Source organism: Ochotona princeps, chromosome 14 (genome assembly GCF_030435755.1).
Source record: "Ochotona princeps isolate mOchPri1 chromosome 14, mOchPri1.hap1, whole genome shotgun sequence".
NCBI classification, from domain to species: domain Eukaryota; kingdom Metazoa; phylum Chordata; class Mammalia; order Lagomorpha; family Ochotonidae; genus Ochotona; species Ochotona princeps.
Window position 1 is genome coordinate 20,416,088 of NC_080845.1, and position 26,277 is coordinate 20,442,364.

Here is a 26,277-nt window from a genome sequence, read left to right on the forward strand (position 1 = left end):
CCCAGATGGCATAATGACCAGGGTAGGGCCAGGCTGAAGCCAGAGGCCGGGAGCTTCTTCCAGGTCTCCCACATGGGTAACAGGGGTGCAGAAGGTAGCAGCTTAAGATGCTGTACTACAACACTGGCCCCAATCACTGTATTTTATAGACTATATATTCACTTGTGGTTATGTCTAACTCTGTTGTCAGAACATAACATTAATATGATTTAATATGATAGATCATCTTGTTAAAAATGTCATACATTTTAAAGACAAATCAGCATGTTTTGTTTTAGAGTTATATAGAGATTTGGAGTAGAAGTTTTATGAAGACTATGTTTAAAATTAGAAAGTGGAAAAATGACCCGGAAATGAAATTCACCTAGAGTACCCATTCAGAATACTCTGACTTGTAAGTTGGGTCGCCAGTCAGCGTTACTCCTGACGATGCCGTGATGTAATCTGTTTGCTTTTTCCTCAAGGAGCCCAAGTGTTCTGTTGTTGCAGATACCTGTGCCAACAATTCCTGTAGAGGAGACATGCCCATGAACGTAGTTCAACAGCTCAGGCATTGGCATCACAGCTTCTAGAACTCTCTGGCTTGCCCCACTGCTTTCAAGCTCGATCCAGCTCCATGGTTTTTGTGGTTAAACAGCTTTGGAGACTGATTTTTTTTTTCTGAAAAAATATTTATTTATTTATTTGAAAGGCAAAGTGACAGAAGGAGAGGGACAGACACAGATTTTTTTTTTTTTTTATCCACTGGCTCATTACCGAAACACCAACAACAGCTGGACAAAGCCGAAGGCAGGAACCAGGGACTCTATCTGGATCTCCCATGTGGGCAGCAAGAATCTGACTACATGGGCCATCACCCACTGCCCAAGTACATTAGCAGGACGCTGAAGCAGGGATGAATCAGGACTCAAACCAGGCACTCTGATATGGAATGCAGGCGTCCCAAGCAGTAACCCAACCCGCTGCACCACAATGCCTACCCCCATGGAGACAACGCTTTCTAATGCCATGCTTGAGATTCATGTCACAGGTGAATGTCCACCTGTGGGGAGAGCTTTCAGACTCTTCTGGATCTGACCCCAAACAAGGAAACCATCTCTGCTCTCTGACATTGCACAGTTCCCAAGTGCTTCTGAGGGAGGTAGAACTACTCCTCATTGAAGATAGAGATTCAGTGACATTGGTGAACTATGGGACTCAAGTCTTTGGGGTCAAGTCTGGGATTCTACCTGACTGCCGTTGCCTCTTCACTAGGCACCCTGGGTCTGGCTGAATGTAATCTGTGTAGCACCTACTCACTCACCTGTTGTGGCTGTTTAGTAGCGAGGATATGCGGTATGCAGCCACCCACATTGTAAATAAGAAAGCAGATATTTTTGTATTTTACACTCGTGTATATAATATATGAGTTATAAATAGGGTAAAAGGGAAACTTTAGCTAGCAGGAAGCAGGGGAAGCAATAAATGAATGGACATTTCCTTCTGCTTATATTTAAATCAAGCATATTATTTTTACTAGTTGTTTCTGTTTTGCAGGTTTTGAACTTTTCATTGTTATTAAGATAAAATGCAAACCATTTAAATGATTTATTTTAATTTTAGGAAGAATTTATTCTTGGGGTCTGATGCGATAGCTTAGAAGCTAAAGTCCTCTCCTTGCACATGCCTGGATCCCGTATGGACACCAGTTCTAATCCCAGCACCACTGCTTGTGGCCTGGGAAAAGCAGTCAAGGATGGCCCAAAACCTTGGGACCCTGCACCCGCATGGGAGACCCAGAAGAAGCTCCTGGCTGTGGATTGGTGCAGCTCCAGCCATTGTGGCTGATTGGGGAGTGAACCAGCAGATGGAAGATCTTCCTCTCTTTCCTCCTCTCTGTGTATGTGACTTTCAAATAAAAATAAAATAAATCTTTAAAAAAATTTACTCATTTATTTGAAAGAGTTAGAAAGAGAGAATCTTTAATACAATGGTTTACTCCCCAAATGACCACACTGGCCCAGGCTGGGCCCACCTGAAGCCAAGAACCAGTGGGTTCGTCTGGGTTGCCCATGTGGATTGCAGGGGCCTCAGTACTTATACCCTCTGCTTGGAACATCATTTGACCATCGTCCCAGAAAACTGTCAGTTGATAGACAAATAACGTTAACATTCTGTAGACTTAAGTTCCATATAGAATTCTCTAGTAGACAAGAATCAACTTCTTTTTTACTTTTGTATTCCCATTTTCTGTTATAATACTTGTCACAGGGTACAGGCCCACTTAGCAGGTTTTGTAAAATATCTAAACAGAAAAATAATTGAACTAGCTAATGGATTTAGTACTGTTCTGAGCACTTTATTTATACTAACTTATTTAACGTTCACAACAGCATGACAGATACTATTAATCCAGTTTTACAGATGGAGAAACAATTGTCATTTGGCATAGATCACCAGAGCTAACAACGACGTCACTGAATCCACTGCATTTATTTTTCAGGGAGACAGTGGGGGCCAAGGAAGGTGATAGTATTTTCTACACATGCATGCATCTTCATTAAAATTCTTATTAAATGGAACCCATTGTCAGATTTAAGTAACCTAGATAAAGTCCACCCTATTTAGTTGTTTACAGTGAACCAGAGGACATTTGATCTTGACATTTGGAAAAAGGAGTACATTGCATTTTGTATCAGCTTTCTTTTTTGTTTAAGAACATTTTGATTGTTGGTTTTATCAGTCAGTTTAGGGCTTTTACTAGACTCCAGTGTTAATAATGCGCCGGCTTGGGGCACCTGTGATGCACCTGTGATATGACCCTATGTGAGCAACGATTTGTGTCCTGGCTGTTCTTCCTTATCCAGCTCCCTGATAATGTGCCTGGGAAAGCAGTAGAAGATGGCTCTATCACCTGCCACCCACGTAGGAGACCCAGACATTGTTCCTGGTTCCTAGCTTTGGTCTGGCCCAGTCCCTATCATTGCAGCCATTTGGGGAGTGAACCAGCACTTTTATTCTCTCCCTCTGCCTGTCACTCTGTCTTTCAAATAAATAAATCTGTTTAAAAAAATTAGTGCACAGGTTGTATAAGACTGGAGAAATGTATTTATCTTAGTTGAATTTTGAAAATGGCTTACATAAAACCACTGTCATCTAACTTGGAACACTATTATGCTTTCTTCAGTGTGATTCGAGACAAAACACAAGAGCTATATTCAACTGTTTTAAGTTGGCTCTTGTTATTAAATCAAAAAGTTTAAATAACTTAGTTGATATTTCCATCATTTACTGTACCTTCTCAGATGACAATGCACTATTTCTATTACTGAAGTTAATGTCTCTAGGATATCACGCTTAAAAGATATAACCTCTGATATCATGTGTCATTCTTTAAAACAGAGGTTGACAAACTTTGTAGAGCATCAGGCGGTAGTCATTTTAAGGTTTTTTTTTTTTTTTTTGACTCCGCAATACTAGTACATAAATGACTGAGTGTAGTGTGTTTCAATAAAATGTGACACTGAAATTTGAAGCTAATAGAATTTTCATAGTCACAAATATTCTCCATCTGGATTTTAAAATTTCAAGTTTCAAACGTTTATTAGTTTGAAATTCAGAGACAGACATGGATTTATCCATGGATTCACCCCAATTGGCTGCCACAGCTGGGTCTGAGCCAGACTGAAGCCAAGAGTCAGGAACCCCAGCCTGGTGGTCCCCCATGTGCTGTGAGGGCCCAGGTACTTGGGCTATCTTCCATTGCCTGCCAAGGCACATTAGCAAAAAGCTGTGTTGGAAGTGGTGCAGCTGAGACACCAATCTGGTGGTTTAAGCTGATGTGCCGCAATGCTGGGCCTCCCCTGGCTTCGCTTTCGCTTTCTTTAGTCGTTTATGAGTGCAGAACCCATACTCAGCTTGCAGGTCACATGGAGACAGGAAGAAGGTTGGATTTGGCTCCTGCACTGTGGTTTTCCCATCCTCATTCTGGGCTAGGGACAAACCAGTCTATCACTATCAACAATAAAGTATACCTCCAGAATGTATTACTTGTTCATTGGTAAAACTGAGTGCTGGCAGGTAATGTGTGTTAAAGTAAATTCTGGTTGACTTGCTGTCATAAATAAAGGGCCTTCCTGTGCACTTGTATTTTGTTTTCTAGCGTTGATGTGAAAGAGGTGGCAGTAAAAGGTACAGCGCTTGGTAAGCAGCCACTTTCTTTGATGTAAGCTATGGTATACATAGAGTTCACTGTTGGACTACTCTTCCTGAAGAGGATTTCAAGACTTTGGAGTGATCGATTTCCCTGTAAAAATTGTTTTATTGAAATATACTGCACTCCCAGGAGTGTTACATATTATACGTATGACGCTGGCAGTCTCCCTGCTGCAGTCAGGGTGGGAAAATATCTGAAAACCACTGCCCTAGGCCAGATGCTGAGATGTACATATTTTGTTGTATATAACTGTATACCCTGATTCTAACAGAATTATTACATTTCCTGAACAGTTCAATTGAATTCAGTATGCTTATACATATGTATATATACATTTATACATACATGATGGCGTGTGTTTACCCATGAATGCCTGTGTACATACACCACAAGCATTTTGAGATCTTCCCTATGGTTGTTGGGGTTTTCAATCTCTCGAATACTTTAAAACCCAAGCGATAGAACCTTGCGAATATCCCAGGCAAAACTGCCCTTGAGTTGATAGTAATTTAGCTTGTGGAAAGGATTCCTGGACCTTTTAAGCCTTGTCTCCTCCTATATTAGACGAAATGTTAGGAATGTAGCAAATAATGTTGAGTTGAACCTTTCTATACTGTTAAGAAACCAAGAATAGTGTTAGCTGAGTAACTGGCATGTTGATACAACCTGTCCACATTTTGTATTTAGTTAGATTCCTCGTTCAGTTATTCAATTAGCAGATTATTTAGTTTCCAGTTGGACTTGTTTTTAGATTTCATAGATGACTTCTGTTTGAGTTCCTTATAATGAAAATAATGGCTAGGCTAATGTGATTTTATGTTAAGTATGTTTACTGAAAATGAAAGCAAATTATCAACCTATTTGGGGTTAGTCTCTTTAAAATCCACCCCTGCTTGACGAATATTTTCGCTTCCTCCCCTGGGTAATTGCTATTAGATGAAGAATTACTCGGTTTGCTGCTTCTGGAGAGCGATCAATTCTGTAAGGCTGGGGGTACTGCCGTGGTGTGGCATTGACCCAGGGCACTGGAATCCCTGCTGTCTTATCGCACAGAATGCCCTGGCCACCTGGAAGAGTGAGTGCAGCTTCTCCACATGCCTTATTCCCATTGATACATTGATAAGCTGGAACAATCTGGCTCCAGGAGTATTAATATATCTTTTTGAGACTGTCTACAAAGTACTATTTTGTAAAAATGCTGCCTTTAAATAGACATTTGATGGGTTACATTTGTTTTATAATTGTGTATCTAATGTTCAACTGTGATTGATTTTGAGATTAAATATAAATGTATATTTATAATCCTGTCCAATGTGAATTTTTACTCTAATATATGTGATACATTACTAACAAAAGACGTGGATTTCTATTTACATGAGGTAATTGTAGCAATATTCCTAAAAGCTACCTAAATCATTGTTTCTGTCCCTTTGCCATCATACTTTTATCTTTAGAGAACTGTATTACAGTCAGAATATATTAATTAGATTTAAACTGTAAGATGTAAACTCACAATTCAAATTCTTCCTATTGTCATTAAAGTTAGTTTTTGATTCCTTATTACTTTGCTCTGGCATGTTTTTGCTTTTTTGTTCCTTTGTTTTATATCTGCATTGACAGACTCTTAATTCTCTCTGAACATAAAGCATTTGAAAAAATGTGCAACTGTAGGAAAATCACATTGTTGTAGACAAGTAAAAATCCCTATGGAGGAACAATTTGAAATGTAAACTTGTATTTATGGCTTTTCGAATAGTAAGTGAAGCTCTCCAATCCCATCCAATTGCACATAGCATGCTTAAAGAATTTCTTAGAATTTTCTTTATTAGCAATTAAATCATATTTTACATTAAGAATAGTTAGTGTGTAGTTAGAGATCCTTGTTAATCATCAAGGAGGTATATGAACTGCAAAATGCGGTAGCTCTACTGCCATTAATACTGGAAACTGCTGATTGAAAAGTCAGGGAATGGCACACTAAGAAAAAATTTAAAAATCAAACTTCACAATCTGCATTTATTATTTTTTAGTATTCTAGCTATTCCCCATGATACTTATTTTGCCATATATGCAGTGGATGGCCCAACTATCAGATCTGACTTGAATACGTGTTTGGGCTTTGATCCAGAGGCAAGGACCAGGGCAAAGCTGTGAGATGAGATCCTGAACTCAAGCAATAGATGTGAAAATCACCTGTATCTGGAAGGTCAAAAAGCTTTAACCACCCAATCACTCAGTGAATGTCTAGTGAGAACTCTAGCACTAAGTCCTGTATTAAATAACTACACATGGAAGGCTGTAAAAAGAACAACTCTGATTTCTGCCCCTAAACGGCTCACAGCCTATCTGGGGAGGCAGACACAGAGACAGAATAATATCTTGCGGTGAACATAGGGGTAAGGAAAAGCTCAGATTTGTATGAACCTGGAGTGGTGCCCTTGTTCAGCCTGGAGCAACTGAGGAAGCAGGCTACAGTGCTGAAGGTGAAGTGCAAGGAAGGGTACCCTGGGCTGAACGTATCTCCAAAGTTCCTATGTTGAAGTCCTAATCCATAGAATGAAGTTATTTGGAGATGATATCGTGGCGGAGAGACATTGCTGTAGTTTGAAAAGGATTCAGCTCTTGAATTCATGCAGATAATCGAATCCCAAAGTCCTGCGTGATGGTGCTGGAAGGGGAGACACCAATCATGGTGTCTTGGGGGGGTGGGCTTAGAGGGCAATCCTTAGGTCTTTGGGAGTGTGCCCTCAGAGACTGTTGTGAGAGGGCAAGTTATAAAGTCAAGTTTGCGATACCCCAAAGACACTGTGGGTGTGAGATTTAAGTGGAGATGGGTTCCCTTTTCCAATTTAGTTTGTGGGTTCTATTGCCCAGTATTTTCATTTTTCTCTGCTCTTTGCAACAAGTGTTTGGAGACCACTTGTCATGGCACACGGGCTCTTTGTATTTTTTTTTCATTTATTTTATTTTTATTTATCTGAGAGGTAGAGAACACCGTGTCTCCCATGCAGGTGCAGGGTCCCAAAGCTTTGGGCCATCCTCCACTGCTTTCCCAGGCCACATGCAGCGAACTGTATAGAAAGTGGAGCAGCTGGGACACCACATGGCACCCATATGGGGTTCTGGCACTCGAAGCAGGAGGATTTAACTAATTGAGCCATTGCACTGGGCCCTCTTTTTAAATAAACAAATGTGTTGATTCTCTCCCAAGTTGCCCGCAAAGGCCAGCACCATAGATGGGAACTGGAACTCAGTCAGGATCTCTCACATAAGCGAAAGGAACCCTGAGCCATCACTGGCTGCCTCCCAGGGTCTGCACTGGCAGGAAGTTTGAGTCCGGAGCTGGAGCAGGGAGGTAGGCCTTTTTTTTTTTTTTAAAGATTTATTCATTTCATTACAGCCAGATATACAGAGAGGAGGAGAGACAGAGAGGAAGATCTTCCATCTGATGTTTCACTCCCCAAGTGAGCCGCAACGGGCCGGTGCGCGCTGATCCGAAGCCGGGAACCAGGAACCTCTCCGGGTCTCCCATGCGGGTGCAGGGTCCCAAGGCTTTGGGCCATCCTCGACTGCTTTCCCAGGCCACAAGCAGGGAGCTGGATGGGAAGTGGAGCTGCCTGGATTAGAACCGGCACCCATATGGGATCCCGGGGCGTTCAAGGCGAGGACGTTAGCCGCTAGGCCACGTTGCCGGGCCCGAGGTAGGCCTCTTAAACCAGAAACCAAATGCTTTCCGCAAAGACTTTCTTTGCTTCTTAAAGAGTCAATTATCTGAAAGGAGGAGTGACAGAGGAAGAGGGAGAGAGATCTTCCATTTGCTGGTTCACTCCCCAAATACCAGCAAGGGCTAGGGCTGGGCCACAGCAAAGCCAGGTGTCAAGAACTCCATCTGGGCTTCACAGGAGTTTTAGGGACCCAAGTCCTTGGTTCTGCTGCCTGAGAGCACCTTCTCAGGCATCAGGATTGGATTGGAGGTGGAGGGAGGACTGGATCCCAGACACTTTAACATGCAATGTGGATACACCAAGCTTCAGGTTAACCTGTTCTACCACAATATCTGTCCCTTTGTTGATTTTTTGGTGAAATAAAAAGACTTTTACAATATTTTAGGGTGTAGCTCAGGACTTTTCCAACACAACAGAAGCACCTTATACTGCCCAATCTCATCTTTTTTTTTCTTTCTTCAAATATGAGACAAGAGCTTCTATTATTATTATTATTCCCATGTGACAAAAGGAAAGATGAGGTTGGGGCTTAAACTCCTGGACATCATTTTTTTTTAACGTAAAAAATGAAAAACCAACAAAACAAACAAAACAAAACAACAACAACAAAAAAACCCCAGGAACCCCACTGGTAGTTTTAGACACAGATGTAGAGCTCTTTGAAGAGTTTAAGATTGCTCCACATTGCACAAATGATCATCTACAGTTTTTCATAGTTCTCTGAAAGGCTTAAAAAAAAAAGAAAAAAAGAAAGAAAAAGAAAAAAAGCTCAAGAATTCTCTGGCCAGATCACATCAATTAGCAAACGAAAGGTTTCGGGTGTTGCTGGCACCTAACATCTCTCTGTTTGTCTTCTCGGTAAAAGGAAGAAAATGGCAACACCTTTGCAGGTTGTTCTAAGAATGAAACGAGTTAATAGGAGTGAGACAAAGTAAGAACGGGGCCTATCACACGGATAATCCCTGTTGAAAATCCTGTCAGATAAACCGGTGCCAATATTTTTAAAGTGCTTATTAGATCAGGGACATAGAATCCGGACATCGGCCTCTCACACATGCGCTCCCTCGGGATTCTCGTGTATATTTGGGCTTTCCCATCTCGGAAACTAGCGCTTCTTCCAAGCTCCCGCCTCCTCGAAGGTTGACACCCACCAATGAGTAAACGGAGCTTTTCACTTTTCCTTTTTTTAACCTCCGGAAACTTGTTACCTGGTCCCTGAGGGGCCCAATGGATGAAGGCCCTTTGGGAGTTGTAGTTTTCCGAAGGTCGCGAGCGTGCTGGGTGGCCCGTACAGAACTACAACTCCCACAAGGCAGCGCGCGCCGGCTCCGGCTCCACCTCCCACCCAAGATCTCAGCTCGTTTCAGTACCGCCCTGCGGCGGCCGCGGCAAAGGCGCGATGGCTGACCGCGGTGGCGGCGGCCCTGCCCGGGCGCCCAGCCCGCGGGGTTCTCCAGAGCGGGTTCCGCGGGCTCCGCGCGGGGTCGGGCCGGGCGGCAGCGGCGGGGAGACCCCGCGGACGGCGGCGCTGGCTCTGCGCTTCGACAAGCCCATCAAGCAGGCCTTCTACAACACGGGGGCCGTGGTGTTCGTGTGCCTGTGTTGCGGCGCCGCCGTGCTCGTCTGCTTCATCCTCGAGGCCTTCCTGCGGCCGCTGCTGTGGGCCGTGCTGTGCGGCACTTTCCTGCACCCCTTCAAGAGCTCGCTGACGCGCCTGGGCCGCCACTGGCTGCAGCGCCTGCACCGCGCGCACACGCCCATCGTGCTGGCCGCGCTGCTGCTGCCGCTCTGCTTCGCCGACTATGGGGTCGAGGCGCTGGGCGAGCAGGCGCTGCGCCGCCGCCGCCTGCTGCTGCTGCTGGGCGCCGGCGGTCCGCTGCTCTACGGCCTCTACTGCCTGGGCAGCTACCTGGGCGTGCAGGTGCTGCTGGCGCACGCGGGCGCGCTCATCTGCCGCGGGCTGGACTACTTCAGCAGCCTGTGGGTGAGTGAGCCGCGGCCGGTTGTCCGCATCCCCAGCTCGCGGCGGCGCAGCCCTATGGATCCTCCCGGCCGCGCCAGGGCGACCAAAGGTCCCTCCCTGAGCCGCACCGTGTGTCCGTGTCCGCCTGCCTCCCCACGCCTGGGAAACCTGGAACACTTGCAAAGAGAGAGCGCGAGTGATTCGAAACCGCAGTTATGCTCCCGCTGCGCCCCCAACTGTATTCGTAAAGTCCTCTAGGGTGGCTGGGACCCCCTTTCGGAGTAGTTGTCCCACTTTGTCAGGAGCAGATGCGGAGCCGGGCAGGTTTAGGGGTTTGGTTTCACTCTCGTCGGAGAGGGAGGGGCTGCTCTGCCACCGGCAGTTCTAGGCAGTTCTACTCGACTGGATGCCCCGGGCGCGAAGGAGTCTCAGTTGAGGGCTAATGAAGGGCAAAGGAAACTAGGCGAATCAGGTTCCTCGAGTCCTAAAACAGCATTCTTTGCAGGCCGTTGCTGCCTCCAGGGGCAGGTGATCGCACTCTAGGCACCGCTCTCCCACACTGGGTGTTAGGGGCCTGGGCTGCTTCCCCGCGTTCCTTGGGAACCATGTGGCCTCCACCCGCGTGGATCACTTGGGCTGAGAGGTAGATGTGTAATGCTTGCATCAAACCCAGACTTGCCCTTACAGAAATCCAAGGAGCTTTAGAAAAAGGAGGAATTCACAATCTAGTGACAGAATTCTTAACTCAGCATCGTAGAACATTTGTGTGCTCACCGGGTACTGTGACACACTGCTTGTCTGACCCACAAGAATACTCGGTGATGAGTACAGAGTACCATTCAGGAATCACTTTTATTCATTCTGTCGATGAAGGAAGTTCAATGAACCTTGACATCATTAAGTTGCAAAATAAGTCTCTTTATCTGCTTGGCAGGGTTCTGATTTGCCTGTGGTCACTGGTGGAGTGGTGAGTGATGCCACAGTTTTCATTCTTGCCAGAACCACCTCTCGGGAGCTGTTGGAACTTGCTGGAGATTCTTGTTGGGTGCTTGGCTTTGTGATAGTGTTTAGGGCAGGCGTGAGCTGCAGGCCTTCAGGACGCACATCATCATACATGAGCATGTCCCTGTGGTGCTGGATGTGGCGCTGGCACAGAAAATGTGGTTATCTCAGGTCACATGGCTTGTGAACACATCTGTGGGTCGCTTTTTGTGGGCACAGTTCGGAGCTCTTTCACCTTATTTCACAATTCAGTTCCGTGGATGAGTGAGGGCGGAACTCTGGGTGCTGTTAAGAAATAAAAGGACTGCTGTGACTTAGTTTTCAGACACGGGTCATTCTGTCTTGTCAGCCTGGGACACAGTTACTGAGGCAGCTGACTTTAAAAGCCAGGTTTTCAAAAAAAATTTTTTTAAAGCTTCATTTCATTTGAAAGAGACAAACGGAGAAATTCACCCCCAAATGTCCGTAACAGCCCGAGGCTGGCAGGCTGAAACCAGGAGCCTGAAACGGCCCGGGGCACCTTGCAAGGGTGTCAGGGACCCACATCCACAGATCTTTTGCTGCTGCTTTCTAGAATGTACATCAGCAGGAAGCTGGCATGGCAGTGGTGCCAGGACTCAAACCAGGTCTCCCAGTGTGGGATGTGGGAGAGCCAAGTTGTGACTTAACTGCTGTGTCGCAGCACTCTGTATTAATACTGTGCAAGTAGCATAGCCAGCAGCCTGTAGAAGTCAGACAGGAAAGGCTCCCCCGGGTTTGAGTATTTTTATACTAGAATGGGGAGTTGAGCGCATGGCCAAGCTGGCATGGCTAGAGGATGCCAGGCTGTCAGTGGGTACTCCCTGGGCGGAGTTGAAGAATAGTTGGCTGCACAGTCTTCAGCATATGTAGCTTGGAATGTCTTATAGCTTGGATTGTCTTAGATTGGATAAACTCTCAATGTCCTGTTTCACCTGTATAGGTTGTAGGTTTGGGTAGGCGGAGGTTGATTAGCCTGGGGGTGGGAAGAGGAGGGTTCAGCCAGGAATGAATTTGGAAGTGCTTGAAGCTCAGCTGGTGGGAGTGAGGAGGAACTTAAGGGGCTTTAAAAGTAATCATCGGGCGGAAGATCCTCCTCTTTGTGTATCTGACTTTGTAATAAAATAAATAAATATTTTTAAAAAAGTAAGTGATAAAAACTCAAGGAACCATGACGAAAGAGATGACAGGCGGACTGTATCTGAAGGACTGGGCAGGGGGCCCACCTGTAACTTTTTTTTTAATCTCCTAGGACACACACAGCTGTTCAGCTTTAGGAATCCAAGATCGCAAAGGCAGAGCTGCGCTCTACAAAATGGGGCCTTTCTGCTTTCTAGACAACTTTGAGCCTGTTGAAGAGAGGTGAGGATGCAAGAAGCAGAGAACAGCTATGTTGAAGCAAAGCCACATTTTGATGAGACGACAGTTCATGCATTTAAGAAAGAACCGGGGAGCACCCTGTGTGTGCCAGGCACCGGATTAGGTGCTGTCATGGTGGTTACATTTTTGTCCTCACCACAGTCCTGGAGGCAGGAGGGAGGGACTCCATGTGTAAGGAAATCCATTTCTAGGGATGTCCTGGTTGTACTGCCAACAAGTGCCAATCAACAGCAGCCATCAAAACTCTTTGGAACAACCTGTCATGAGAGTCTTACAGTTTTCTCTCAATTCAGTGTTGAAGTTGTGACAAATACAAACTGATTAGTTACTAGGAAGATAGTAATAAAAGATTCTCAGGATTGAAACCACAAGTATTCCCCTGAGGACTGCTGGGTTCTAATCCTCTGAAAACCCAGTAATCCCTATCTCTGCTGGGTCTCCGTTCAGCTTTCCCTTGAGTGTCCCCAGGGCTGGTGCTGTTTCCTTTGTCCAGTTTCTCCTTGCGATTCTGTTCCTCCTCCTCCTGTCACTTTTGGAGAATGAATGTACTTCCGGCTCTTTCTTCCATTCCTGTCTCCCCACAATCTTGCTTACAGATGAAACACTGAAAATTGATGTAATTCTTTTTCAACAGTTTCAAGTATATTAAAACATTTTGCTGATTAGTAACTGGATTCAGGATGTTTTTAAACATTATCAATGACATCTTACAGATCCTCTTCTTGCCATGTCTCTCTGGTGTAGGACTGTGTGAGTTAAATCTGAAAAGCCAGTGACGACCTCCACGCCACCATTTTTCTCCTAGGAGTATCTGGTCTTCTCCTTGTCTGTCCAGACCAGTAACAGTTTTTGCAGCAGTAGCAGATCTGTTTTCCCCATGTCCTCTGAACCCATTGTTTCCTTCTTTATTAAAAAAATAAATTAAAAGCACGTGGTAGGAAAACAGCAGCTGACCTTGAATCCTGAACTCTGCTCTGTAGGCAGTTTGCTTTGTAACCTGGGACAGCACGGGGCTGGACTCTGGGCCATTTCACCAGTTATTGTGAAGTGAGGACCACAAGACGCTCTTGAGAAGTACCCATAAGCCAGCCCTTCCATCTCCAGTCCACTTCTAAACCCCTTGTAGGTTTGTTTTAGCGTGCCTGGCTACAGTGAAGGGGAAGGTTTCCAGAACTTAGTCCTTCACAGTTAAGGACCTTGGCATATGACAATGAGGATGTTTCCAAATTAGAGTAATGCTGTTTTTTTTTTTTTTTTAAGATTTTATTTTTATTACAAAGTCAGATATACATAGAGAGGAGGAGAGACAGAGAGGAATATCTTCCGTCCGATGATTCACTCCCCAAGTGAGCCGCAACGAGCCGATATGCGCGGATCCGATGCCAGGAACCAGGAACCTCTTCCGGGTCTCCCACGCGGGTGCAGGGTCCCAAAGCATTGGGCCATCCTCAACTGCTTTCCCAGGCCACAAGCAGGGAGCTGGATGGGAAGTGGAGCTGCCGGGATTAGAACCGGCGCCCATATGGGATCCCGGGGCTTTCAAGGCGAGGACTTTAGCCGCTAGGCCACGCCGCCGGGCCCGAGTAATTCTGTTTTAAGTATGAATAAAATACCTGGAGCAGTTGCTGATTGGGGCTATGATTAGGGATGTGGGCCTGTAACTTGGGAGGAAGGAGTCATTTCTTCTTTCTGGGAAAGACTTGTTTTTCCATTTGGTACCCAGTTGCAACTAATATCACAGAGCAACAATATACAGGCATAGACTAAAATTAAGGTTTTATTTACTTAGTTTGTTATGTAACCAGGAAAGTGTACTTCATAGAGTTGATCAAGTCAAATGAAAGAAAAATTGATTTTCTGATGATCTTCTCAACTTGTGTGCTAAATCGATGTTGCCAAACTTCTTGAAGTGTTATCTAGCCCTTTGATGCTTTAAAATGACTGTGGGATGTATATTTTGAATGCATTGTGTTGGAGAACATAAATGGGGACAAGTATTGCCAGTAACTGTAGCTCATTGTCTGATGCCTGGAATAAAACTCAAGGGCTCAGTGGTTGAATCCTCGCCTGGCATGCACTGGGATCCCACACGGGCACTGGTTCATGTCCCAACTGCTCCACTTCCCATTCAGCTCATTGCTTGTGGCCTGGGAAAAAAGTCAAGGACGGCCCAAAGCTTTGGGATCCTGCACCCGCATGGGAGACCTGGAAGAAGCTCCTGGCTTCGGATTGGCTCAGCTCTGGCTGTTGCGGCTGCTTGGGGAGTGAACCAGTGGATGGACCTTTCTGTCTCACCTTCTCTGTACATCTGAATTTCTAATAAGTATATATAAATCTCAGAAAAATTAAAAATAAGAAAATTCACACATGCACAGGTTTGCTCAGAAGCTAATCATAGACTTTTGTGTTAGTGAAGACTTAAGAGTAAAAGTTGACTCAGGGCCCAGCGCGATAGCATAGTGGTTAAACCTCGCCTGGCACGTGCTGGGATCCTATATGGGCGCCGGTTCTAATCCTGGCAACTCCGCTTCCTGTCCAACTCCCTGCTTGTGGCTTGGGAAAGCAGTCGAGGATGGCCCAATGCCTTGGGACCCTGCACCCACGTGGGAGACCCGGAAGAGCTCCGGGCTCCTGGCTTCCAATTGGCTCAGCTCCAGCCGTTGCGGCCGCTTGGGAGTGAACCATTGGGCCGAAGATCTTCCTCTCTGTATATCCGCCTTTGCAATAAAAATAAATAAATCTTAAAAAAAAAAAAAGAATAAAAGTTGACTCAAGTAAAACACGTTTTTTATGTAAAAAGCAATTTTAGGGCCCAGCGAGATGGGGTAGCAGCTAAAGTCCTCGCCTTGAACATGCCGGGATCTCATATGGGTGCCAGTTCTAATCCCAGCAGCTCCACTTCCCATCCAGCTCCCTGCTTGTGGCCTGGGAAAGCAGTCAAGGATGGCCCAAAGCCTTGGGACCCTTCACCCACATGGGAGACCTGGAGAAAGTTCTGGCTCCTGGCTTTGGATCAGCACATTAGATCGGCTTCTGCAGTCACTTGGGGAGTGAATCATCAGACGGAAGATCTTCCTCTCTGTCTCTCCTCCTTGCTGTATATCTGACTTGCAAGAAAAATAAATAAATCTTTAAAAGAAAAAGCAATTTTAGCATTGTAGAAATTTCCATGGTGGAAGTGAATGTTTCCTTTTCCCACCTTTATGCCTACTGTACTCGTGTCACTAATAGTAACTGAAGTATCTATCGTCTTTTAAATTTTTTTCTGTGTCATACAATTTTTGTCTTTTTTTTTAAAGATATATTTGAAAGACAGATTTGCACAGAGGAAAGACAGATCTTCTGTCTAGTGGTTTACTTCAAACGAGCTGATCTGAAGCCAGGAGCCAGGAGCTTCCTTTAGCCATCCCAGATATCCTATGTACTTCCCAGGCCATAAGCAGGGAGCTGGGTCAGAAGTAGAGCAGCTGGGACATAAACTGGTGCCCGTATGGGATGCTGGCACTGCAGGTTGAGGCTTAGTCTACTGTGCCAGGCTGCTGGCCCCAGTTTTGTCTTTTTAAAACAATGGGTAGCATACTATAATTCTTCACCTTGCTCTTTGGTTCGTTGTAATGTGCACATCTTTGCTTGTTAACTCACGTAGATGTACTTTTTCTAAACACTCCAATAGTTTAAATACTTTTCTCCCCTGATGCTTTTTAGAAAATGTCCCTAGCCGATTGTCTTAGCTCTGAATTTGTGCTAGAATATACTGATAAATTCCTAGCCATCGGTAATTGTGTCTTTATAACAGTTTGATTAATACTGACTCTAAAAGTGTTTTCATAAATGGCCATACCTTTTTCCTTTTTATTTTTTTTTTTTAATTTGGTTTTGGCTGTACCTTCTGAACTAGTGTTACTTCTCTATATATTTCTAAGGAAACATTTCAAAATGTTGAAAAACTGTATACCAAAATAACTTTTTTTTAGATTTATTTTTGTTGAAAAAGTCAATTTAGAGAGAGACAGAAGTATCTTCCATCCGCTGTTTCACTTCTCAAGTAGCTGCAAAGGCTGGAGCTGAGCTTATCTGAAGCTAGGAGCCAGGAGCTTCTAGGTCTCCCACGTGGCCACCACAGGCAGGAAGCTGGATGGAAAGTGGAGCAACAGGATATGAATCGATAGGGGATCCTGGCACTTGCAGGGTGAGAGTTTAAGCACTAGGCTATCAGCTGGGCTCCAAAATAATCTTTTTTTTAAAAAAAGATTTATTTATTTTTTATTACAAAGTCAGATATACAGAGAGGAAGAGAGACAGAGAGGAAGATCTTCCGTCCAATGATTCACTCCCCAAGTGAGCCGCAACGGGCCGATGTGCGCTGATCCGAAGCCGGGAACCTGGAACCTCTTCCGGGTCTCCCACACAGGTGCAGGGTCCCAATGCATTGGGCCGTCCTCGACTGCTTTCCCAGGCCACAAGCAGGGAGCTGGATGGTAAGTGGAGTTGCCGGGATTAGAACCGGCGCCCATATGGGATCCCGGGGCGTTCAAGGCGAGGACTTTAGCCGCCAGGCCACGCCGCCGGGCCCCAAAATAATCTTTTTTAAAGATACTTTTATTCTGTTTATGACAGACATTACGTCTGCATCACATTACATTAGACACACTACCAATATTTGTGAAAAAGCGTAAAGAAGGAAATTACCCTTTGAAATCCAACTATCCAGAAACGTTTTTTAAACATTTTTTGGTTGAATGTATTTTCACCATTATAAACTTACATGTGCATACATTTATGCTATGTCGTTGAATATAGATATCAGACTTTTAAAATGTGAGCATTCTATTTTTGGAGGTAATTGAACAGTCCTTATAAAATAAGTTTTCAGGATTTTTTGGGGGGTAATAGTGAGCCTTTGTGTATCTATGTGTAAGACATTCTGAAAGTAGAATTGGAGAGAATATTTAATAAGTAGTTAAATGTATTTATTTTTAAGAAATCTATGTGCGGTTCATTCCCTAGATGCCTGCAGTGGCTGGGGCCGGGCTGGGACTCAGCTTCCCCATGTGGGTGAGTTAAGCCATCCTGCCTGCCTTTCAGGGTCTACACTAGAAGGAAGCTGCAGTCGGGAGTCAGAGCCCAGGACTGAACCCAGCTAATTGATGTGGGATGCAAGTGTCCTAGCTGTTAGGGCAAATGCCCGCCTTAGCAGTTACGAACCAAAACGAAGTAGGCTTGCTGGATGAGAGTGTATATTCTCTTTAGATCTAAAGTATGCAGGCTCTCCGCTCCCCCCGCCCAGCTATAGGGGCAGATGAGAAAACTTAAGGGATTGATTTAAAAGCACTGTAGATGTAACATCTGAAAGTGTCGACTTTTTGTGATCTCTTGTTCATCTTTGTAACATCCCTGACTTAGGGCTCTAGCATGGTTGATGATAGCAGCTAATTCTGTTTTCAGTTATTCTTGGTTAGGAAAACTTGTCTTGATATCAAGTTGAAATATGGCCTTTGCTAATTCCCACCTATTATTTCTGCCTTGGAACCACAGAAAATTAAGTTTCACCATCCTCCCAGATGATATTTTCTGGCTGCTTGAAGGTAGTTACCAGATCTGACCATTTCCAACTTTTTCTCTAGGTTTTTTTTCCCCCAGGCTGCATCTCATATGTGTTATTTCCTCTTGTTTCCCCAGCTGGGTGGGTAGTGCCAGAATTCATGGCCACTGTGTGGTCTGCAGTAAACACTCCCTGCAATAGGACTTTGGCTCTCAGAAGAAACACAGTTTCTGTGTCGTCCTCCAGTTCTCTATGTGTGGAGTTGAGTTTGAACCTAAAAGCACACTTGATTTAGCCTTTCTGTTTTATAATATTTATATGAAGGTCAGAGTTCCGGAGAGAGGGAGTGGGAGGCAGCCAGGGCGATCTCCCATCAGCTGGTGCACTCCCCAGATGGCCACAACAGCCGGGGCTGGGCCAGGGCAAAGCTGGGAACTTCCTCGCAATCTCCCATGTGGATGCAGAGTTCCAAGTACTCGGTCTTTAGTAGGGAGCTGGATGGGAAGCAGACATCAACCAGTACTTGGGTGTGGGGTGCTGGTGTCACAAGCAGCAGCTTAACCTGTAGTGCCACAACATTGACCCACTATTCAGAATGTGTAAACTGTACAGTTTGATGTTATGAGGATTTAATGGTTATAGACCATTTATTAAGGATGTACAAATTATCCTTAATTGTTCCCCAGTTGACCTTTTAGTGTTTCACATCACACTCTGATGAACTTTAATAAAGCTTCAGAATCTATTCAGTAAGGATTGCTGAATCCTCAGGCAAAAGCTGTAGATGTTTCTGAGACCCAAATGTTATTTTCATTGATACAATTGGAATGATTAAGACTCACGTATTATCTTTGTTGGCAGATACAATCAGAATGATTAGGATTTAAATGTCTTTACTGATTAAGATGATCAGTTTTCCTGCCGTTTGTACATGTTCTATTCCATTGTGGATTTCTGTGTTGGCTGTCCAGGCTCTTTGGATGTTTCTTGAGGGCTCCAGTCCTTTAGATTCACTGTAGGGAACACCTGTAATTCTGGAATCACAAATGAGCGTCTCTTTGAGTCCTGGCTGCTCCACTTTGAATTCAGCTCCCTGTTCACGCCTCTGGAAAAGCAGCAACAGATGTCCAAAGTTCTTGGGTCCCTCTCACTCACATGGGAGACCTGGCTGGACTTCTCAGCTCCTGGCTTTTACTTGGCCTACCCATGGTCCTGTGGTCATTGCAGTGGTAACCCTCTGTAACCTTGATTTTGGCTGCATGGTCACTCCAGGCAGGGCCTTCCTTCTTCCTGGCTGCAATAACATCCATTCACAGTAAGGAGCATCTTTGTAGGGTGGAATAGAGTCTTGTCATTCCTCCCTCCTCACCCCTCAAGCATTAACTGGAGAGAAAACTATGCATTTCATAAGATGAGGTTCTTAATTTAAATCTATGACTTATATACAGTGGATATTTTACCTTAACTGTTTTCTTAAGGACTTTTATACATAAAAAGGGGTTTTCGTTGAACCTGACTGGACAATAAGATGCTGGACGCTATGTTTGGTATATGCTTGCAATGAGGGAATCTCAACTGAACTTGAACTGAGGTTATGCAACAAGGTGGAGGAATCCACCATGGTGGGAGGGTTTGGGGAGGGGTGGGGAGAATCCCAGTACCTATGTCACATACCTGTGTCACATAATACAATGTAATTAATGAGTAAGAAAATAAATAAAAGGGTTTGAATATTAGGATATGTTAGAACTGGGTTTTTTCTTAAGCATATTTAAATGTCACTGTGTGAAATTTCAGACACTTGTTTACGTCAAGAGTTAAATGGGAGCTGAACCTACTCTTGTTCTTTCAGCACATTCATCTTCGTGCTGTATGCAGATGTTTCCAAACTGTGTAGCTGTGCTTGCTTTAATGAGAATATGTTTTACAGCTGTTTCTTCTTTCTTTCATGTATTTCAGATCTGGACGTTGGTGGTTGGCTATGTGTTGGCCGTTGTGTTCAAGTGGAACGCAAGCACTGAACGCTACTTGAGAGCAGTTTCAATTCCTGTCTGGATTCTGTTGCTTTTTCATTTGGGTAGGTCCTCCTGCACTTTTTTTTTTGTTCTAATTTAATGTCTGCAGAGGCTGGCTGTGTGAAAGTGAACTTTTTGTAGTTTAAATATTTTAAATTCTTGAAAACAATTTTTAGAAAATGAGATTTAATGTTTTATTAGTGTTAATAGGAATGAAATGCTTTAAAATGTCTGCTCATTTTCAGAAAGGCCCTTGAAGAGTAGCAATAGTCTAAAAAAGTAGGACATGGTTGATAATGATCGTTCATTTCTGGGTGTCAGAGATAAGCAGACAGGGGTGGTAAGAGGGGCTCTGGGTCACATGTGAGAAACAGTTAACAGGAACTGGTAAAGATGTTTACTCTGGATAACTGGAGGGAACTGACTGGGGCTGGAGAGTTGGGGCAGGGCAGATGTAAGTAGGGCGCAAACTAAGAAGGTTTGCGTCTGAGGCTGGAAGGATACTGTCCTGGGAAAGAGTGATTTGGACTGACCTGTGACTGACCATGGACTAGAGATGTCACAGCAGTGAGCACTTTCAGAAAAATAGTCTGTTCAGCATAATAACTGCCATCCAGGCTCTCTGTCAGGCAGGATCATTCACAATTAGCTCATTGGCTGCTAGGATGTTGTTGAATGGTTTTCAGCGTTATTGGGGAACTGGGAATCTCACCTCCAAGTTTGAGTCACTGGAAACTTGGAGTTTTAATTGAAAACCAAAATTTATTCAAGAGCTGTAGGGTACCTGTTTAGTGTACATTTTAGAGCCACCTGTTTTATTGAAAGTGAAATGAGCACCAGTCAGCTGGAAAATGTCTTTGTTGAGAGCTCAAAACAGGACAGAACTTTGCTCTGGCTGTATTGGGTTGAGGTGACAGAGGGGTGTATGGTCAGGACCCCCTGCTGTCTGATGAGCCTCTATGCATTTGCTGGATGCTAGGAGAGAGGTCAGTAAGGCTCTGAGGAGTAGTTGGTTGGGGTAGCCTGTTGTTGTTCTAATAAGGAAGAGGATGCATTGAGACTTGTGCTGGATGCCTTTTGGCTGTTCTGTCCAGTCCTGAGGCTTCACATCCAATGGTATTTTCAGAAAGCCAAGTCAGGCTCTGTGACTTAAGGATCGCTGCTGATTCTGGTCTTTCTGGGGTTAGATAGGTGGTTTGAAGTTAAGATGGATTTATAAACTATGTGTCTTCAGTTCCGCTGTTACAACAAACTCATTGAAGAGGCTGGCACATGCCTGGTCCTTTACACAGGGACCTCTGAGAGCAGGGATGGACTTATTTTCAGAAACCTTGAGTTGAAGCTAATCTTTCTGAAGGGCCTTATGTCAAATCCTACCAACTGGGGTCTTGTAAAAACAGAAAGAGAAGGTTTTTGTTTCACTAACCTGTGCTTAATACTCTGCAGCATCCCTGACTGGCACATGGAGAATTCCAGTCTTCCTGATTATTGTTTTCCTCATGTCTGTGGGCACCCTCTACGAAAAACAGAATGGAAAAGAGCCTTCTGGTAAGAAACAGGGCATTTAATGGATACTACCTTTAGAAATAGTTTGGAGAGTTGCTTTATAAAAAAATGCTGCAATGAAATAGCTGTTCATCTGCTTAAAAGCCACCTGTGGTGCTTTCTGAGCCAAAAACGAATTTGTTTAAAATACTTCAAGTTGTAAGACTGTCCTTTTTTGTATTTTTTTACTGATGTGAAATTCACAAACCTTCCAATTAGCCATAAACAGTTTTTACACGGCGTTTTGTATGTTCACAGCACTGTGCATTCATCACCTCTGCTTGGAAGGCATTTTTGTCTCTCCAGAAGAAGCCCTGTGAATGCGGCTGCTCTTCATCCTTTATATGCCCACGTAATATCTGCGTGGATAGACCGCATTTGATCCGTGCTTCCGTTGGTGGACATTGGGACTTGTCTCAGTTGGTTTTCCATTGCTGTAATGACATGCCAGGGATGGGTATTTTGGCTCAGATGTCCTAGTCCGTTTTCTGTTGCCATAACAAAGTCTCTGAGGGGTTTATTTGGTTTCTCATTCTGGAGGCTGGGAAGTCAAAGAGCTTGGTGCCAGCAACTGCTTGCTGCATCATGCCATGGCAGAGAGCCTCGCCGGCTGAGACAGAGCAAGCCTCTTCTCTTTGTTAAAGCCATGAGGGGCTGGGGCCGGCACAGTGGCTTAGCAAGCTAATCCTCCACTCTGTGGCACTGAATCCCATATGGGTGCCAGTTCATGTCCTAGCTGCTCTACTTCTGATTCAGCTTTCTGCTTATGACCTGGGAAGGCAGTGAAGGGTGGCCCAAGTCCTTGGGACCTTGCACCCATGTGGGAGAGCCAGAAGAAACTCCTGACTCCTGACTTCTGACCAGCCCCGCTCTGGCTGTGCAGCCATTTGGGGAATGAATCAGTGGATGGAAGAATTTCTCTCTCTCTCTCTGTAAAATCTGCCTTTCAAACAAAAAATAGTAAAGCTTTAAAAAAAAAAAAAAAAGAAATGCCATGAAAAAGGCCATCATGGAGTCCTATTGTTCTGTCTCACATCAGATGGAAATCAGCATTTGTATTGGGGCTTAAGTTGCTAACAAGTGGACTCAAGTCAGACCACTGTGCACATTCATGTGTATTTGTTTGAATATTGAGCTCCAGGATTTATTTTTTTATTATTTTGTATTTTCCTGGAAGTGGAACTTTTAGGTCATATGCTAATTCTGCAGTTAACTTTTTGGCAAACTGCTGAACTGTTTTGTAGCTGCACAGATTTATAGAGAGAAGGAGCTACAGAGAGAAAGCTCTTCTGTCTGCTGGTTCACTTCCCAAGTAGCTACAAAGGCCGGAGCTTAGTCAGTCTGAAGCCAGGAGCCCGGAGCCTCTTCTGGGTCTCCCATGTGGGTGCAGGGTCCCAAGGCTTTGGGCCATCCTTGACTGCTTTCCCAGGGCACAAGCAGGGAGCTAGATGGGAAACAGGGATGCTGGGACATGATCTAGTGCTCATATGTGATCCTAGTGCATTTAAGGTGAGAATTTAGCCACTGAGCCATCACGCTAGGCCCAAGCTTTTGTATTTTCAGTTTGAAAAAGTTTCAGAGGGAAAAGAGAGAGATTGAAATCTTACATCTGCTGTTTTATTCCCCAAATGCCTAAAGCTGCTGGGGCTCAGGCTGACTGAAGCAAGGAGCCTTCAACTCAATCCAGGTCCCTCAGCAGTGTGACCCAAGAACTGGAGTCCCATCTGCCCAAGAGGTGTTCATAGCAGTGTGGGTTGATGTGGAGTAGTTGGCATCAATCCCAGGTACTTAAGGGTGTGGGAGTCTACAGCGTTGGCCTAACCTGCAGGATGTACCCATTGCATGTCTCGTCTCTAATCTTTATTCTTTTGGAGACTATTGTAAATGGAATACCTTCTTCATTTCATTTTTGAATGATTCATTGCCAATACAGAGAACTGCAACTGATTTTTTTTTTTTTTGCTTTTTTATCTTGTATTCTTCAGCTTTACTGAATTCATTTATTAGTTTCGACATATTTTTGGTGGATCCTTAAGGATTTTGTATCATCCATTTGCAGTGAAGACAATTTTCTTTCTTTTGCATGTAATTTCCGTTTCCTGATTGCTGTGGCTGGAATTTTTACTAAAGTTGATTTGACCATGCACCGGTTTTATTTTTTTTTTTTTTAAAGATTTAATTTATTAATTTGGAAGGTAGAATTAGGAAAGGAGAGACAGAGAGGGCTTCTGTCATTGCTTCACTCCCAAAATGCTGTAGCTGGGCCAAGCAGAGGCCAGCAGCTGCTGGTTCTGGGTTTCCCACCTGTGTGGCAACGACCCAGGCCACCTTGCGTTGCCATCCTAAGCATGTTAACAGGGAACTGGATCGTAAGTAGACCAGCTGGGACTTGAACTGACATCCTCAACGGATGCTGGCACTGCAGGCAGTAGCTTAACTTGCTGAACCAAGGTTATTTTTGAAGTACTCTGGCTGCAGGTGCCCTTTGTCAATAAGTAGTTTGTTAAAAGTACAGGTGCTCAGGGAGTTGTAGGAGGAGAGAGTATCGAGATAGAGTAACGATCCACAGACCATTGGTGAGGTGTGCGTTTTTCCAGCTGTGTGGAGGTGGTGTGGTAAGGAGGTAAGTCTGAGTTTCGAGTGACTGCATTCTTTCTGATGGTTAGACATTAACTGGATTCTCTTAGTTGTACTGTTCATGTAGCCTGCTTCAGAATCTGATCTTGAATCACTTTCAAGACTTCTAGTCTAAGTTATTCTCATGATAAAACTCTTGCTTTTTTTTTTAAGTAAATTTTTGAGGTTTTTTTGTTTGTTTCCTCTAGAAATTGTGTAGTTTCTAACTGGGACAGGTCTTCCCTTCCTTGCGTAGGAAGATCCCTCCTGTAGGTGTCGCTGTAGCTCAGGTAGGGCTGGAACTGCTCCTGTAGAGGGACTGCCTTGGCAGAGTGCCGGCTTTCCTTGCGAGTCATTCCACCTCCTTTCCAAGATGCTTTTGTGTTTCAGAGACTTGTGCAGGTGTATTTCCCTGTCTTCAGAGCTTTGACTCTCTTGCTGCTATAGAATCTTCCAGAACAATAGTTCATGAGCCTCCCAGAGTTACTTGTCTGAGTTTCATCATGACTTAATTTAGTTACTAGATCCATAAAGTGTTTTTTGTGAATTTTTCCTGAGTTAATTCCTTACTCAGTAGTTTTTTCTTAGAGCTGGGAATCTCTTACTTGGTGTTTTCCAGAAGCCAAAGATAATACAGAGAAAAATTTTATTTTTTTAAGACTTATTTATTTTTAGTGGAAAGTCAGATATACAGAGAGAAGGAGAGACAGCTAGGCCTTCTGTCTGCTGGTTCACTCTCCAGGTGGCTGCAGTGGTTGGAGCTAAGCTCATCCAAAGCCATGAGCTTCTTCTGGGTCTCCCACGCAGGTGCAGGGTCCTCTGCTTTTCCAGGCCACATACGGGGAACTGCATGGGAAGTGGAGCAGCCAGGACATGAACTGGTGCTCATGTGGGATCCCAGCACTTGCGAGGCCAGGGTTTAGCAAACTAGGGTGCCACGCTGGGACTGAGAAAAATTATATAAGTGCCTACTGTGGGCCAAGAACTTTTATGTGCTTCGAGTGTACTATCTTCTTATTTATGATTGTACTTTTAATTTTTGCTTATTTTCACTTGTTCGAAAGGGAGAAAGACAGATGGCTCATGATTCAATGGCTGTGATGGCCAAGGCTGGGCCGGGCTGGGGCTTCCATGTGGGTGGCAAGGGACCCAGCTACTTTAGTCATCACACACTGCTTCCCAGGGTGTGCATTCGCAGGAAGTTGGATCAAAAGTAAAGTAGGTGGGACTTCAACCAGGCCTTCTGCCGTGGGATTCAGATATTCCAAGTGGCACTTTAAGTACTGTACCAGAAGCCCACGCACAGGTGCTGTCTTTTAAATCCATGATCAAGTGAAGCTTTGTAAAATAGATGGAGCCCCAGTTTTGCAAAGGAAACACTTGATTTTGAAGGTTAACCAACTTGTCCACAGCCATGTAGGTAACGGCAGAGCTAAGATGTAAGCTCGGGTCTTTGACCCTCAGCCCAGAGTTCCTTTCCTTCACCAGGCTTTTTGCCTGGAACAAGACTGATGTCAGGTTCTTTGTCACTGGTTGCCAGCTCCTGCAGTCCTTTGCACTGTCCTTACCACAGCTGTAGGACCTGGCTCCTGGGTCCCCTGGGTTCTGGAAATCCCATCTTGTCTCAGTGCATTCTGTGCTGCTACCACAACAGCACAGACTGGGTCGTTTTCAGTGGCCTGGGACTTACTGACCTGTGGTTGTACAACCTAAGAGTTCTGATATCCAGGCGCTGGCAAGTGACAAGGGCCTTCCTGTTGTGTCATCACTTCGCAGAAGGAGAAGTAGCAATACAGGGGCCAAACTCACCCTTGTATCATGGCATTGACCGTAACAAAGGATGGAGCCCTCAGCTGAATCACCTCTTAATGTTCCCACTAAGTGCTGTTTTGGTGGTCAGTAAATTTCCTCATGAGTTCTGGACCAGAGCATCTTATACCTGGCTTTGGTGTGCTCCCTGTGAGGAAAGAAGAATGCTGGTATTAGTGCCACCTCTTGTGAGCAAGACCCTAGGAGGGGCTTTGAATGTGGACCCCAGTGAAATTGGTACCATGTGCCCATTTTACAGATGAACACAGCTCAGAGAGATGTGTGCCAAGTATGAAAAAGATGTTGAATAGTTAGGATAAAAAAATGTCCCATGTTTCTTTAGTAGCCTAAGTGGTGCCAGCTGGGTTCTGCACTTCCAGGAACAGCTTGTAAATAACCATGTTTATCTTTATAGATGGCTGTCTCATGGCTTGAGGGAAGCACATGGTATAAATGAAAAGCTTTGG

The 26,277-nt window shown here is 44.5% G+C and overlaps 1 protein-coding gene across 2 annotated transcripts in view; it reads left to right on the plus strand.

The window, feature by feature from the left end:
- Positions 1-9,273: 9,273 nt before the first annotated feature.
- Positions 9,274-26,277, plus strand: part of TMEM245 (transmembrane protein 245) — an 80,937-nt gene continuing 63,933 nt past the window's right edge. The window contains exons 1-3 of one of the 2 annotated variants that reach the window (XM_012925780.2): positions 9,274-9,904; positions 19,785-19,902; positions 21,287-21,388. In XM_012925780.2, coding sequence (XP_012781234.2) covers positions 9,320-9,904; positions 19,785-19,902; positions 21,287-21,388 — 805 coding nt within the window. In that variant the 5' untranslated portion in view covers positions 9,274-9,319. The remainder of the gene's footprint in view (positions 9,905-19,784; positions 19,903-21,286; positions 21,389-26,277) is intronic. The other variant, XM_036496672.2, reaches the window with a different exon arrangement.